The following is a 14,642-nucleotide window of genomic DNA, read 5'->3' on the forward strand; positions in this document are numbered from 1 at the left end:
TGTCTTTATCTTTTGTCGCAAACGATAAATTCCTAAGGAAAGTCGTCATGGAGAAGAATGTGAATTTGATGTTGGTCAATATTGAATCATCGTATATGACTAAGTTCTTGTCTCACAAATCGTTTATGAAAAACAACTCTACTCAATCCAAATGGTAGAGAAAGAATCCATTGTGGAGAAATTGACATAGTTTCACAAGATCATTGATGACATGGAAAATATTGAGGAAAATATTGATGACAGTGATAAGGTCATATTCTTGTTAAGGTCATTAGCCATATCCCCTGAGCTCTTCAAGAGTGCCCTTATTTATTTAAGGTTCAAAGAACTATCAAAGATGAAAGATTTGAAGGTTGACTATAGTGGTGAAATCTTTAGTGTCTCAAAACAAAATAGTGGGAGTAGAGAATAGTTTAAATCCAGATTTTTTGATAAGTCAAATTTAAAGTGTTTCACTTATCATAAAACTAACCACTTCAAGAAAGATTGTCCCGAGAGGAGGCAATGAAGATTATGTTCATATTGTTATTTCCTGGAATGATGATGGTTATGAGAGTGCAAGTATGGTAGCAGTATTGAGTTTGGAAATAGAGACGGGGTGAGCATGGACTCCAAAGGTGAAGTCGTCCAACTTAATGACAACAAGGTTTGCAAAGTTCATGGTATTGTTACATTTAGACATAAAATATATTTGAAAATTGTGAGTTTTTTTAGATGCAGTGGGAGGTATGTTCTCGAGCTTAAGCGAAATTTGTTATCCATAAGCATGTTTGATAATATAGGCTATTACATTAGAGTCGGCATATGACATTAAAATTTTTGCATGCTGCATTAATTGTAGCTAATGAGATTAAAATGCGTGGATTATATATTTTAAATAGTTCATTTGTTATTTGCCATATTCATTACTTTCATGACAAAAATAAGTTATAAATTTGAGATTATGGCATGACAGTGAAAGAAGAACTGCCAATGCTCTAGAGTTTGTTTCAAAAAAATTTAATGAGTTTTTCAATAAACAAGTTATAAGAACGCATAGAAACGTTGATGGTACATCTCAAAAAAAATGTCTTAGTTGAGTGCATGAAAAACAAAATTTTAAAGAGGGTAAGATGCATGTTGTTTGGAGTTGGGTTGGCTAAGAGACTTTAGGGTAAGACTATTTGTTATAGCAATTTACATGATTTTGACATATGTCCATTCATAAGAATAGACTTAAAAACACATATGCATACTTGGAGTGGAAAACTAATAGACTACTCTAATTTGAAGGTTGTGCATATCAAGCAAGACAAACTTGATGTTAAGGTTGTGAAGCGTGACTTTATTGTTATCTTGAAGGCGTGAAAGGTTACAAGTGATGGAAACCGAGACCTAGAGGATCAATATTCTTCATAAGCATATATGTTACTTTAGGTGAAACTCGTATGAGGATGAAAAGTAAACACCTTGAAGTGAACGGTTTTAGAAACTATAGTGGGAAATACTCTGTTTATCCAAATCCAACCATCATGTTTTTGCAAAAAGATGACACCGTGCATCACGGAAAAAAATTACTCACCAACTCTTGCTTTCAAACGAAGATCATATATATTTACTTATCAATATAGTGATCGATATTTAAATTTTTTAATTAATTGATTGAGAATTGATCTATGATTGACGTGAATGAAAAATTATATAATAAAAAATATGAATTTTTAAATAAATTTTAATTATATTGAGATATTAATTTGGCTGAAATAGTTTTGTGGTCCCTGTATGTTGGCGTGTTTTTAGTTTTCATCCTTGTATCTTATTTTTCTTGAAAATGATCCATGAATGTTAAAATTCTTTTGGTGTTAGTCCCGAATGTTAAAATCCATAGGAAAATCTGCACGTTTCTTACGGACTTTCCTTTAAATTTTTCTGCGGATTTTGATTTTAGGAACTAAAACTAAAAATAAAATTAACATTCGGAGATCATTTTTAAGAAAAAAAATCAACATTCGGAGATCATTTTTAAGAAAAATAAATTACACGAACCATAATAAAAAATACGTCAACTTACAGAGATCAAAAGACTATTTAAGCCTATTAATTTTTATAATTGCACATCAAAATATTTTCATTATTTAAAAACAATATTTGTATCTGACTATTTAAAGTTGTGAATCTTTTCTAATATAATTTAACAAGGTAAAATTTTACATAGAATTTTTCATGTGTTGATTTGAATCTTATTAGTATTTTTAATGAATAAAAAATTAGATGAAATTTTTTCTGAATACTACTTCAAAATTATTCTATTTTATTTTGTATTTATGATGGTAAAAAATATATAATAGTTGATGATGTTAATTTAGTTAAAATATCATGTCTTTTTGACAATTATATTGTATTTTATAAATTCTGTATAAAATTTTAAACGATATTTATTTTAAATATGAGAAAAAAAATATTAATTAAAGATGTAAGATCTAGAGGGAGGAAAACTTGGTTATTCCTTTCTAACTAGCATGGATTCAAATTTTTAAATCTTGGTTTCACTCCCTTTAGCATAGTTCCGTATGAAGTGACCATTTTACATGATTGAATCACAATTACTTGTTGATTCTCTTACATTTAAATATAGCATAGCATAATTTTAAGAATAGACAGGACATCTTTTTGTGTGCTATAAAAACCATGTCACACTTTCATTTCAAAATCATGTATTTCAATTCCAACTACTATTATTCTTTCATCTTCTTCTTCTAATTAATTATATCATCATGGACAGAAACAATTCCCGCAGACAAGTTGCTGCAATGAAACAGTCACTCTTTGATCAGGTATATATACAATGTTATTACATTATATTCTTCTTCATTCATATTCATGGCTAGTTAGTTACCTAACTAATCAAATATGCAGGGACTTCTTGATGAACAATTTATCCAACTTGAAGAATTGCAAGATGATGCTAATCCTAATTTTGTTGAAGAAATTGTGACTCTTTACTACCGCGATTCCTCTAGACTTATCTCTAACTTAGAACAAACTCTGTAAGTTTATTATACTATTAATTCCATCCTGATTTGTATAATTATTTGTGAGTAATATTAAACTAAATCGGTGTCATTTGTGTGGCTGTGGCAGGGAGAGGAATCCATTGGATTTCAACAAGTTGGACACAATCATGCATCAGTTCAAAGGAAGCAGCTCAAGGTAAATAGTTACATATTATTATATATATTATCAGCTCAGGATAGTTTTACATGATTTTAATAAAATTACGATTTGCAGCATTGGAGCGAAAAAGGTGAAAGCAGAATCGACTCTAATTAGGGAATATTGCAGAACAGGAAATGCAGAAGGGTAATGTAACTTGCATATTTAATCTATGTTCAGTAACAAAACACACTCACTGGCATTTATTCATGATTGTTAACAATTGTTGTTGTTGTTATATATTCAGGTGTAGGAAGAGCTATCAACAAATGAAGAAAGAATATGTAGCTTTGAGAAAGAAACTGGAAAATTATTTTCAACTAGCTAGGCAAGTTGGCCCTATTGAAAGAGCATGTCGCCCAAAGTAAACAACACCTTATAGAATAGAGATATATTGAAGGCATGAAATGAAAGTGTAATTGGTGAATTTTGTAGAAGAAAACATGTTCAGTATTCACCAATATATAATATACAAGGTCTATCCAATGTTTTTTGTAATCAAAAAGGGATATAAAATCCTGCTATGGAGCTTCATAGAGTTTATACTATTAATGTAGAGGAAATTATGTTGCAGCAAGTTACAAGTATCATTATCCTTATTCTTTCTTTCTATGCTATTGGCTCAAGTATAAAAATCTATTTTCATTTATGTTTGGGAGAGAGATTACCAAATTCTAAAAACAGAAAAATAAGAGAGACTGTTTCGTGCAATAAAGAGGTGATCCACATAAACAAGTATATCAGTGTGTTAGAGTGGAAGTTTTAGCAGGAGAAAACTCGACGAATAGTGCTAGCCACGTTGAAAAATGCTAAGTGTCAAAAGTCTCGACTGAAAAACTTAACTTATTAATCATGTCGAGTAAAGTAGTTCGACTAGCGTGGTAAGTGTTGTACCCCAAAATTTACCTTCCTAATTTATTTCTGACTGGCTTAAGCTTTGCATTAGGTCATATGCATACATACATATCATTCGCACTGTGGTAACCGGATCAAGGTTTCATCTTTCAAGAGTTACAGCAAATGATCATTCCGTCAGTTAATAAAGTGAAGCAGAATTCAGGTTTCTGGAAGTTCGATTACGGCCCGCATATTTTCTTAAGCTCTTAAATCGAGGACCATCAAGTGCTCATCATTACAAGCTCCCATGCATTCCAGTATGCTTTGAATTGCAGAAGAAATCAAGTGTTTTCGTTGCTTCGAGACAATTCAGATCAAAAGTCTGTTTTACTTTGCGAGTTTGAAATTCGTAACTTCCGTCCGAAAAATCATGTTGTGTTAGTTCTTGCGCCATTTTAGCCTTCTTGACGTTCTCGATATTTTTTATGTTTGGGCCGGATGCCGATTCTTTGAGGAAGACTCCCAAAAGTACAAATCACCTAAAATTCGGACTTGCTAGTCAACTGTTTCTTGGATGTTCTGAAATTCATAACTTCTGATCGGAAAGTTGTTTTGAAGCGATTCTTGCACCAAAAGAACCGTCTTGATGTCTACTTCGTTTCATATGTTCGAGCCGAGAATCGATTCTTTGAGGAAAATCTCCGAATATGCGATTACCCTGAAGTTGTGTAGTGAAAATTTAGTGGAAACGGTGTGCTGAACCGTCATCCTTCGGATATTCAAAAATTCATAACTTTTGAGTCGTTCAACATTTTTGAGCGGGTCTTTTTGCTAATGGTCCATCTTGACGTCTTCTTCAGTTCATGGGGTTTTATTTGTATGACAGCGACACATGAAATAAGTCAAAAATTCAGCTTTTTAAGCTTGATATTAATTTTGTTGTTGATTGATATTGAATGATATTTGTTAAATGATGTTGAACTATTATTGATGTTGATTCTTGATTTTGTGATATTATTTGTTCATGTACTTTGTTGATTCATGAATAAATTTGGAACCGATTGTTTAATCGTGTGAATAATATGTGTTGCTAATTTTTGCTCATGGAAATCCGTTTACTAATTGTTGAATGAATTAAATTCTTGATTGTTGAGGGATGTTGATTTTGGATCTCAATTCCGTGAAGTTTAATCGTTCATATAACTTGCGAATGTAAATGTACTTTTGATGCATGAAACGTTTTCCATTTTTGTTGATTAATTTTGAAATTAAATGTGTTTCTTGATTCTTGTTCATGAGTTGGTACCACTTTAGCATGTTTGGTGGAGATTGGTACCACTTTCGCTTGTTTTTTTCGACTATTCGGACACGTTTATTGCTACCCGGACTAGGTAAGTGGCGCTTGCGTGGTGATTTAATTGCGTTTGATCGGATATTTGAACTAGTTGGCACTTTTGATGAATATCGGTACCATTTGCGGTGGATTTTATTCCGACTTTTCGAGCACCTCAAAATGCAATGCAATGTTGTCCTGTTTTTAATGTTGATGTTCCAATGCTTGTTTGAATTGCTCTTCGTATTCTTATTCTTGATTTAATTTGTAAAGCAGATACTTGATTTCGTTCATGCTTTCTTGTTATTACTAATGCTTTTGTTAACTTTTGCAAGGCTTTTCAAGAGAGCTTTCGATCGTTTATTTCGATTGAAAAGCATTTGCGTTCCACTTCATGTGTGGATTTGATTTTGCTTTCGATGCAATTTTCTCTCACTCCATGAGACGTGTGTATATATATATATATATATATATATATATATATATATATATATATATATATATATATATATATATATATATATTGCTTGTGTTTTGTCTAGACTTGGGTTTCTATGCAGGTTTATTGTGAGATATTCTGATGTATTCAATATGTTCCGATTGTAATTTATTTTCACATTGACGATACTAGGAATGGCAAGCAGACCCAAACCCGAACCCGAGTTGACTAGTTTGGGTTCGGGTGCGGGTTTGGGTAGTGTGAAACCCGCACCCGAAACCCAAAATCACACCGCTTATATATATATATATATATATATATATATATATATATATATAAAATATTGTGGAAAGTTGTAGGAAAAATATATTTTATGTATTTTGCCGCGGGTTCGGGTTTGGATGAAAAAACCTGAACCCAACGGGTGTGGGCTGGGTGTTATTTTGCCACCCAAATAGCATTTGGGTTTGGTTTCGGGTGCCGATTTCGGGTGCGGGTTTGGATAGTGTGAAACCTGCACCCGACCCGACCCGTTGCCATCCCTAGACGATACTTTGATGCTTATGTCGGATTATTGGATTTCTGACTTCTTTTGTTGTTGATGTCAGCTTACGCGAAGTTTTTCGGGTTTCTTTGATTTCTTGCTTGCTTACTACGGATTGTTATCTGTTTGGTACATTGCTCATCCTTTTTATGATTCCGCATTTTACCGTTTTTCTTGCCATGAGAAGTATGACTAGATGTGCATGATTGGGAGTCCCTAATTTAGGTGGGCAATGTTGTTTTAAAAGACCTTTAGAAAGACAATTCCTACTTGTTCTTGCGTGTTTACATTTGTGCCAATAACCTCAAAGAAGGCGTCCGCTTCTCCATACCCCATTGATAAGTCCTCAAAAAAGGCAAGTGGAAAGGACCCACAATCGACCCCCACCTTTCAAGTCCTAGGTAGTTCTTAGCTTGCACCACGCTTTGATGCTTCGAACAAGTGTGCTCTTATTATCGAGTCGGTCAAGTGGAAAAGGGCCAGCAATCGATACCCCACAATTTGTCTTTAGCTCGTGTTGGTCGACGTTGATGCTACGATGTTATCTCATCCCCTTTTCTTCTTGCCGAGATGACATGGTATCATGGTTAAGAGCTTTATCCCTCATTTTGCTTACCTCGATGACTCGATATTTTTGTTAAGCTTCCCCTTTTGTCCTGCCTTTGATGGCAGATGTCATGGTTAGGTGTGTGCTACTTGAGTGAGTGGATACTCCTCAAGCTTTGTGACTGGTTTTCTTGACTTGGTCAAGTTCTTGACTACTTGTGATGTTTGCCTTGCTTGTTGGTATTTACATGCATTTATTCCTGTTACGTGTATGTTTACTTGATTGTGATTCATGTTCACTTATCTTTCACATGTATTCTTGTTACATATTTTATCTGTGATTCTTGTTCGCATGCTTATTTATGATTCCTGCTCTCATATATTTCACATGTGTTCTTGTTACATGTTTTATCTGTTATTCTTGTTCACATGTTTATTTGTGATTTCTGTTCACATATCTTTCACATGTATTCCTGTTACAATTTTATCTATGATTCATGTTCGCATGCTTATTTTTAATTCCTGTTCACATATCTTTCACATGTCTTTCTGTTACATGTTTTATCTGCGATTCCTGTTCGCATGCTTATTTGTGATTCCTGTTCACATATCTTTCACATGTATTCCTGTTACATGTTTTATCTGCGATTCATGTTCGCATGCTTATTTGTGATTCATGTTCACATATCTTTCACATGTATTCCTGTTACATGTTTTATCTGCGATTCCTGTTCGCATTCTTATTTGTGATTCCTATTCACATATCTTTCACATGTATTTATGTTACATGTTTGCCTTGCTTGTTGGCATTTCCATTCATGTATTTCTGTTACGTGTATAATTACTTGATTGTGATTCTTGTTCACATATCTTTCACATGTATTCTTGTTACATGTTTTTTACTTGTGATTCATGTTCACATGTTTTATCTGTGATGCTTGTTCGCATGTTTTATCTGTGATTCTTGTTTGCATTTTCTATTTGTGATTCCTGTTCGCATGTTCTATCTTTGATTCCTGTTCACATGTTCTATCCATGATTCTTGTTCACATGTTTTACCTGTGATTTTGGTTCACATGTCTTACCTGATACTTGTTTAGGTCTTTGTGACGTTGCTTGCTCGGTCTCATATTCCCTTAGGTGCTTGATTTCGTCTTGCTAGGAAATTAGGATTGTAGGGATGACAACTGGTCGGGTCGGGTGCGGGTTTCGCACTACCCAAACCCGAACCCAAACCCAAACGGTGTTTGGGTGGCAAAATAACACCCACACCCGTTGGGTTCGGGTTTTTTCACCCAAACCCAAACCCGCAACAAAATTAATTTTTCCTATAACTTTCCACAAATATATATATATAATATATATATATATATAAGCGGGTGTGATTTTGGGTTTCGGGTGCGGGTTTCACACTACCCAAACCCGCACCTGAAATATCGGGTGACACCTGAACCCAAACCCAAACCCAGTCAACTCGGGTTTTCACCCGTTGACTCAGGTTCGGGTGAGGGTGGGCCCCGCGGGTTTGGGTCTCCTTGCCATCCCTATAGGATTGAGATAGACCTTAGGTAGATAACAACAAGTGGTTAACAAAACTACGACTCTCTGATTTCTCCATTGCACATTGGAGGTACGTAGGCATAGAATTCAAGAAACTCTAGCTAACAGTTTAATTAAAACATGTTTATTCATTGAATGTTCCCTTAGCATTAAGATTTAAACTTATAGACACACTCTTAGATTAGAAACAGACGAGATCAGATCCTGTGGAGTACCACATACGTGAGGGGTGCTAATACCTTCCCCTCACATAACCGACACCCTAACCATTTCTCTTGGTCGCGAGACCTTGCTTTTTCCCTTTTAGGTTTTCTTCGGTGTTTTCTTTTCCCTCCTCTTGGGATAAATAAATATTTGATGGTGACTTCATTGTTTTGATGTTTTCTGATTGCTTCAACTGGCTTTTATTTGTTTTCTTTTCTTTGGGTGTTTGTGTGTTTATTGCCTTGTTCGCTTTACTTGTATATATGTTTGCATGAAATCGCATCTGTATTTATTGGTTTCCGTATATTGGATATATGTTTTTGTGTTGTGTTGTTGTCTCTTTGGTGGGTGGGATCATACTTAGAGGTAAAAGATCCACTACCCAGACCATTGTACACTTAGGATTAGTGTGGATAGTTATGTTGAATCCCGTGGCGCTTGGCACGTAAAAGTTGGCATAGCACATCACAACCAGAGGAGAACTTATTGAGGTGTCTTCTGTCTTGCATGCATATTCACTAGATAGGGCATTTTCATTGAGGTTCATAAATTCTGGTGACCATTAGGAACATCTTGTTTGTGTCTAGACTACATACCTATGAGGTTGGGATGAGACAAGAAACCTTGGCTCCTACATACATGGTTTTCTCATTCAGAATTGGTGCCAAATCTTTGAACTTATTCCGTTACAGTGACAGACTGTTGAGTTTGTTCGATTTGGTTCTGCTGAGATCACCACAGTAGTTATCCGATGTTCTAGAACCTTGATCCCATCATTCGCATCATAACATATTTATTTTCAAAAAAAAAATGATGTACTAAGAAGTTAACCATGCATACGCATATCATTCTTAAAAAATCCTAAAGGAAATGAAGTACACGACACCGATTTGTTCATTTCAAAAAGGGTTTACAAAAGACTTTAGGTTTCCTTGGAAATGATACATGTATTCATATTATCATGCATTTCATAGTTCTCTCAGAAGCTTATTGGGGTCATTTCTACTTAGATTCTGGCATCTGCAACGAAAATGACTTCCTGGCACCACAACCAACAATCAAGAGTTAGACATGGAAAAAATCTGTGAGGACCTGGCTGAGATGAGAACAGAAAATGAGGACTACAGAAAATGAGGACTAACATGGGTCAGTGTATAGAGACTATTTAAGCCCTTTCTCTCAGGCAAGAAGATTTGAGACAGGTTCTACAAAAGACAAGTACATATGTTAATTTCGCCCCAAGAGATGGTCTTGTGAATCAAAATGTCCGAAATATTGTTGAAATTCCTATTCATGTTAGGGAGACCTCACATCATGAGAACAATTCATAACTTGAAGCCTTCAGGTTCCCGATTAATGAAACTGACAAAGAGTTCCACCTCCTGTAAGAAAGGTTGAAATCCATAGAAGGTCATAACTCCGTTGATTTAGACGCTGATGGTTTATGTCTAGTGCTTGGTATCAAGTTCCTTGCTAAATTCAGAGTCCCTAACTTTGAGAAGTACAAGGGTACCACTTGTCCGTTGACTCACGTAAAGGAATTTTGCAACAAAATGGCTCCTTATGCCAAGAATCACAAGTTACTAATGCATTTCTTTCAGGATAGCCTAGGTGGTACAACTCTTGAATGGTACACTCAGCTCGAAGGAACCCATGTCCGAACTTGGAAAGAATTAGCAGAAGCCTTTGTCAAGCGTTACAAGCACAACACTAACATAGCTCCAATCATAATTCAACTACAAGGTTTGACTCAGAGAACTGATGCGTCGTTCAGAGAATATGCCCAAAGACTGAGAGAATTAGGTGCTAAAGTTCAAACTCCACTCTTAGAACGAGAGCTTATGGATATGTTCAAGGATATGATGGAAAGTTCGTACTACCAATGCCTGGTAGCATGTATAGCCTATGAATTCTCAAAATTGGTTATCGTTGGAGAACGAATTCAGAAGAGTCTCAAGAATGGTAATATCCAAGTTGTTGATACTCCTTCTGAGTTCCCCAAGCAAATGGGTGAAGAAACTAGTGTAGTTTCTAAGTATGAAGAGGAATCTCTTGATTATTCCCCAGATCATATATATTGTCATGAAGTGGTAGCATTTACCCCTATTCAGGATGATCCACAAATTTGTACTACAACTCTTAGTCAGCCACACATTCAGTTTGTTCAACGGAATTCTGTTCCACGTGATCAATCAGTTCAGTATGCGCTGCAATGGCTGAATTATCGACAGATGTTTCACCAACAGGGTAGGCAGAGGCACAAAAGGCCAGAAAGAGGGTATGATGTTATTTCAATGACTCATGATAAGTTGTTCTCTCACTTGCTAAAGCTTTCTTTAGCGGAGCCAAAACAGTTAGATCATGTTCCTTTCCCTTATCATGTGGGGTTTAACCCTAATGTTAGTTATGGATACCATGTTGGGGCACCTGGGCATTCAATTGAAGACTGTCAGACATTCAGGGACAAGGTTCAAGACCTAATTGACACCAAGGCTATCACATTCACGCCTGAAGGCCATAATTGAAATTCTCCTTTGACTCAGTGGATCTTCTGAAGCAATAAGTCCAGACAAAGAGAATCTCCTCAACGTTGGCAATCTCTAAACCACCTAATGTTAGTTATGGCTACCATGTTGGGGCACCTGGGTATTCAATTGAAGACTGTCATCCATTCAGGGACAAGGTTCAAGACCTAATTGACACCAAGGCTATCACATTCACGCCTGAAGGCCATAATTGAAATTCTCCTTTGACTCAGTGGATCTTCTGAAGCAATAAGTCCAGACGGAGAGAATCTTCTCAACGTTGGAAATCTCTAAACCACCTAATGTTAGTTATGGCTACCATGTTGGGGCACCTGGGCATTCAATTGAAGACTGTCAGCCATTCAGGGACAAGGTTCAAGACCTGATTGACACCAAGGCTATCACATTCACGCCTGAAGGCCATAATTGAAATTCTCCTTTGACTCGGTGGATCTTCTGAAGCAATAAGTCCAGACGGAGAGAATCTCCTCAACGTTGGCAATCTCTAAACCATCATGCATTTTTAAGTGTAATCTTTCTTGTTTTGTTCAGTACCGTTGTATGTAAAACTTGTTTGTTTTTTAACAATAATAATGATGCATTGGGTATGTTTGTCTTGAAAAAATTCATTCGTTTTCGCTCTCTATATGTTTTTTTTGCTTGTGATACCTAACTCTTGTTAAACAAAGCATGATAACTCCGAAGCGAGGATGATGAACATATAATACCCAGAACCTCAAACGATATTCTTTTGAATAAAACCATGTTGATGATGTACAAGCATTATTTCAAATCCTTAAACACTGGAGATATAAGGAAGTGAAATCATCGTTAACCCCTTTGAGCCTTGAAGTAGGAGTTTCTTTTTTGTTCAGAAAAACCCTCATTCTTTAAACTCAGGGGCAAGGTAATGTTCAGTTAATTTGATCGAGAATTCAAATTTCAAAAAGAGTATTCTATCTGAGGATCATTACACTTTATCCCTCGCATCAGGAGGTCGAAAAAATCAAAACCAAAATGGTTATATCCCTCACATTAGGAGGTCGAGAAAGACGTGAAACCAAAATGGTTATACCCTCGTCAAGAGAGAAGTGAAGCAGTCACTACCATTCTACCAAGTCAAAAAGACTCAGGATCACATGACTTGTTCAAAAAGAAAAGAATGAACAAAAAAGAAAAGAAAAAGAAAGCCCGCTAAGTCTAAAATTTGAAAACAAGTGACTTAGGCAAAATTAGAGCATCCCGCTGGACTTCAAAATCAAAATTCAAAACGATTTGTCCAGACAAAAGTTAGGAAAAGCAGAAAAGCAAATCGAAAGCAAAACAAGGATCAAAAAATAAAAGATCCTCATCAAAAGAACAAAGTCGTATGATCAGACACAAAAAACAAAAGGTAAGTGAATACCATGTCCAAAAACCTCGTTGATTCCTCAATCACCTCAAACTCCTCTTGAAAGATGGGTGCTTGCATCGAGTTAACTGAATTTAGGACTGGAGAACATCATGGAGAATGGGTGGGTACAAATAAACTTTGAGCCTTAAATTCTTTTTTCTAAAACCGTGAACTCGGCCACGTTACAACCCTGAAAAGTCCTAACTGAAGCATGGGTTAATTTAAAAGTATACTGTAAACGAGAGTACGGAAAACTGACTCCTAGAAGATGTGCTAAAGCGTTGAGTTGATATCACACCACCTTGTCAAAAAACAAAAATCGATGTTACGACATCATTTCATAAAAGTTTTTTTAAACTTCTAAACAAACATGAACTTTGCATTAGAATTATATTTCTCATTATAAACATTCGTTGTATATGAACAAGTGTTTGACAGCAAGGAAGTTTCCATAATAAACTTCAGATGAGATCTCAATCGTCTCGATGGACAAGTTGTTTGATTATACACAAAATTCTGCAAGTTTTGTAGAATTTTAACTTTAGAGAAATTAAAAAACATTTAACGTTCAAAAAATCATTTTTTGTAAAAAAAAAAAAAAACAATTTATAAGGACGAGAAACTTTTAAAATATATTTTTTATTTTACAAACATATTGAGAATTTGTTAAAAATCTGTGATTACAGTTACGATGATTGAAGACAGGGTTCTTTAAAGTAATTTTATAGAAATGTTAGATTTTAAATAGAGAGAATACATACGTAATAATGATGATATATTTTACAGCATTGCTATTTGTACACCATATAATGACACTACACCGTATAAAACTACTGCTTTATAATTTTTTAATATTTTAATTATTCCTCAAAATTTGGATTTGTACACAATTTAATATTACCACTCACATGAATATACGGTGTAGAATACAGATGTAAAAATCCAGTGTCATCATATCATTACTCTATATTTTAATATGGATGGATCGTTTGATTTATAGGTGAATATAATCTAACATATATTAAGTGAAAAGTCTATAAAAGCAGAATTTTTTTTTAAATTACATTTGTTATGATTTTTTATACAATATATTATTCATTCTAGTTCTAGAATTTCTGAAATTATAAAATAAGTATCCCACTTAAATCATGGCAAATGTCTTTTCATGGGATCAACAATATTCTCAACTTTTTATTAATACTAGTAAGTTATTCTAGCCATAAACCTTAATCTCTAGAGTTAATTTTTCCATATAATTAAGATTATGCGCCGCAAGCAGGTTTTACTTTAGGGTGTCTTTTTGAGGATAAATTCTTTGTCTCATGTCATATGCTAATTTCCTTCGGTAAAGAATTTATCCCTATATATATATATATATATATATATATATATATATATATATATATATATATATATATATATATATATATATATATATATATATATATATATATATATATATATATATATATATATATATTCCTTACTGTACATTTTATGTATCAGTTTAACATAGACAAAATATGTTAATGCATCTTCGTCCTCCTACCATAAACTTTTTATTTATTTTATTATTAAAAATGATAACTCATTTTTAAGAAATTCGTAACAAAAATTATTAAAAAAAAACAAATGTAAATAAAAATTATAATTGATAAAAATAACACCAGAATTTAATTTTAATCGTGCAGCTTATAAGCATTTTATCGGAGACTTTCATGAGACTGGCTCAGAAGAAGTTTCTGACCAAGAGCATATTCCTTTCTTAATCTTCTGGCTATTTCGCTATGTCTTTGGTTCTAGCTCTTTGTAGGTGGTCAAAAAATTTATAATTTTGGCCACACAAATTCATGAAGGGCGAAGAATTAATCTCACCAAGCTAATTTTGGGCTCTCTCTATAAAGCTCTTAGGCTTGCTTCTTCTAATTTTAAAACCATCACCGACCCTGAATATAACTTCTTAATCCCATGACATATGTGGCTTCTTCAATTATGGCTTAATGCCACGTTTGAATCCTTTTAGAAGTCAAAAATCCCTTCTACCTTAGTGCAATAGATTGAAGGAAGAT

The 14,642-nt window shown here is 34.4% G+C and overlaps 1 protein-coding gene across 1 annotated transcript; it reads left to right on the forward strand.

Moving 5' to 3' along the window:
- The first annotated feature begins 2,707 nt into the window (after positions 1-2,707).
- LOC131632440 (histidine-containing phosphotransfer protein 4-like) lies at positions 2,708-4,925 on the forward strand. The gene is made up of 5 exons (XM_058903186.1): positions 2,708-2,813; positions 2,896-3,026; positions 3,121-3,189; positions 3,268-3,339; positions 3,440-4,925. The coding sequence occupies exons 1-5, from the start codon at positions 2,754-2,756 to the stop codon at positions 3,558-3,560; spliced, it is 453 nt and encodes a 150-aa protein (XP_058759169.1). The 5' UTR covers positions 2,708-2,753; the 3' UTR covers positions 3,561-4,925.
- Positions 4,926-14,642: the final 9,717 nt, after the last annotated feature.

Source organism: Vicia villosa, unplaced genomic scaffold (genome assembly GCF_029867415.1).
Source record: "Vicia villosa cultivar HV-30 ecotype Madison, WI unplaced genomic scaffold, Vvil1.0 ctg.000941F_1_1, whole genome shotgun sequence".
NCBI classification, from domain to species: domain Eukaryota; kingdom Viridiplantae; phylum Streptophyta; class Magnoliopsida; order Fabales; family Fabaceae; genus Vicia; species Vicia villosa.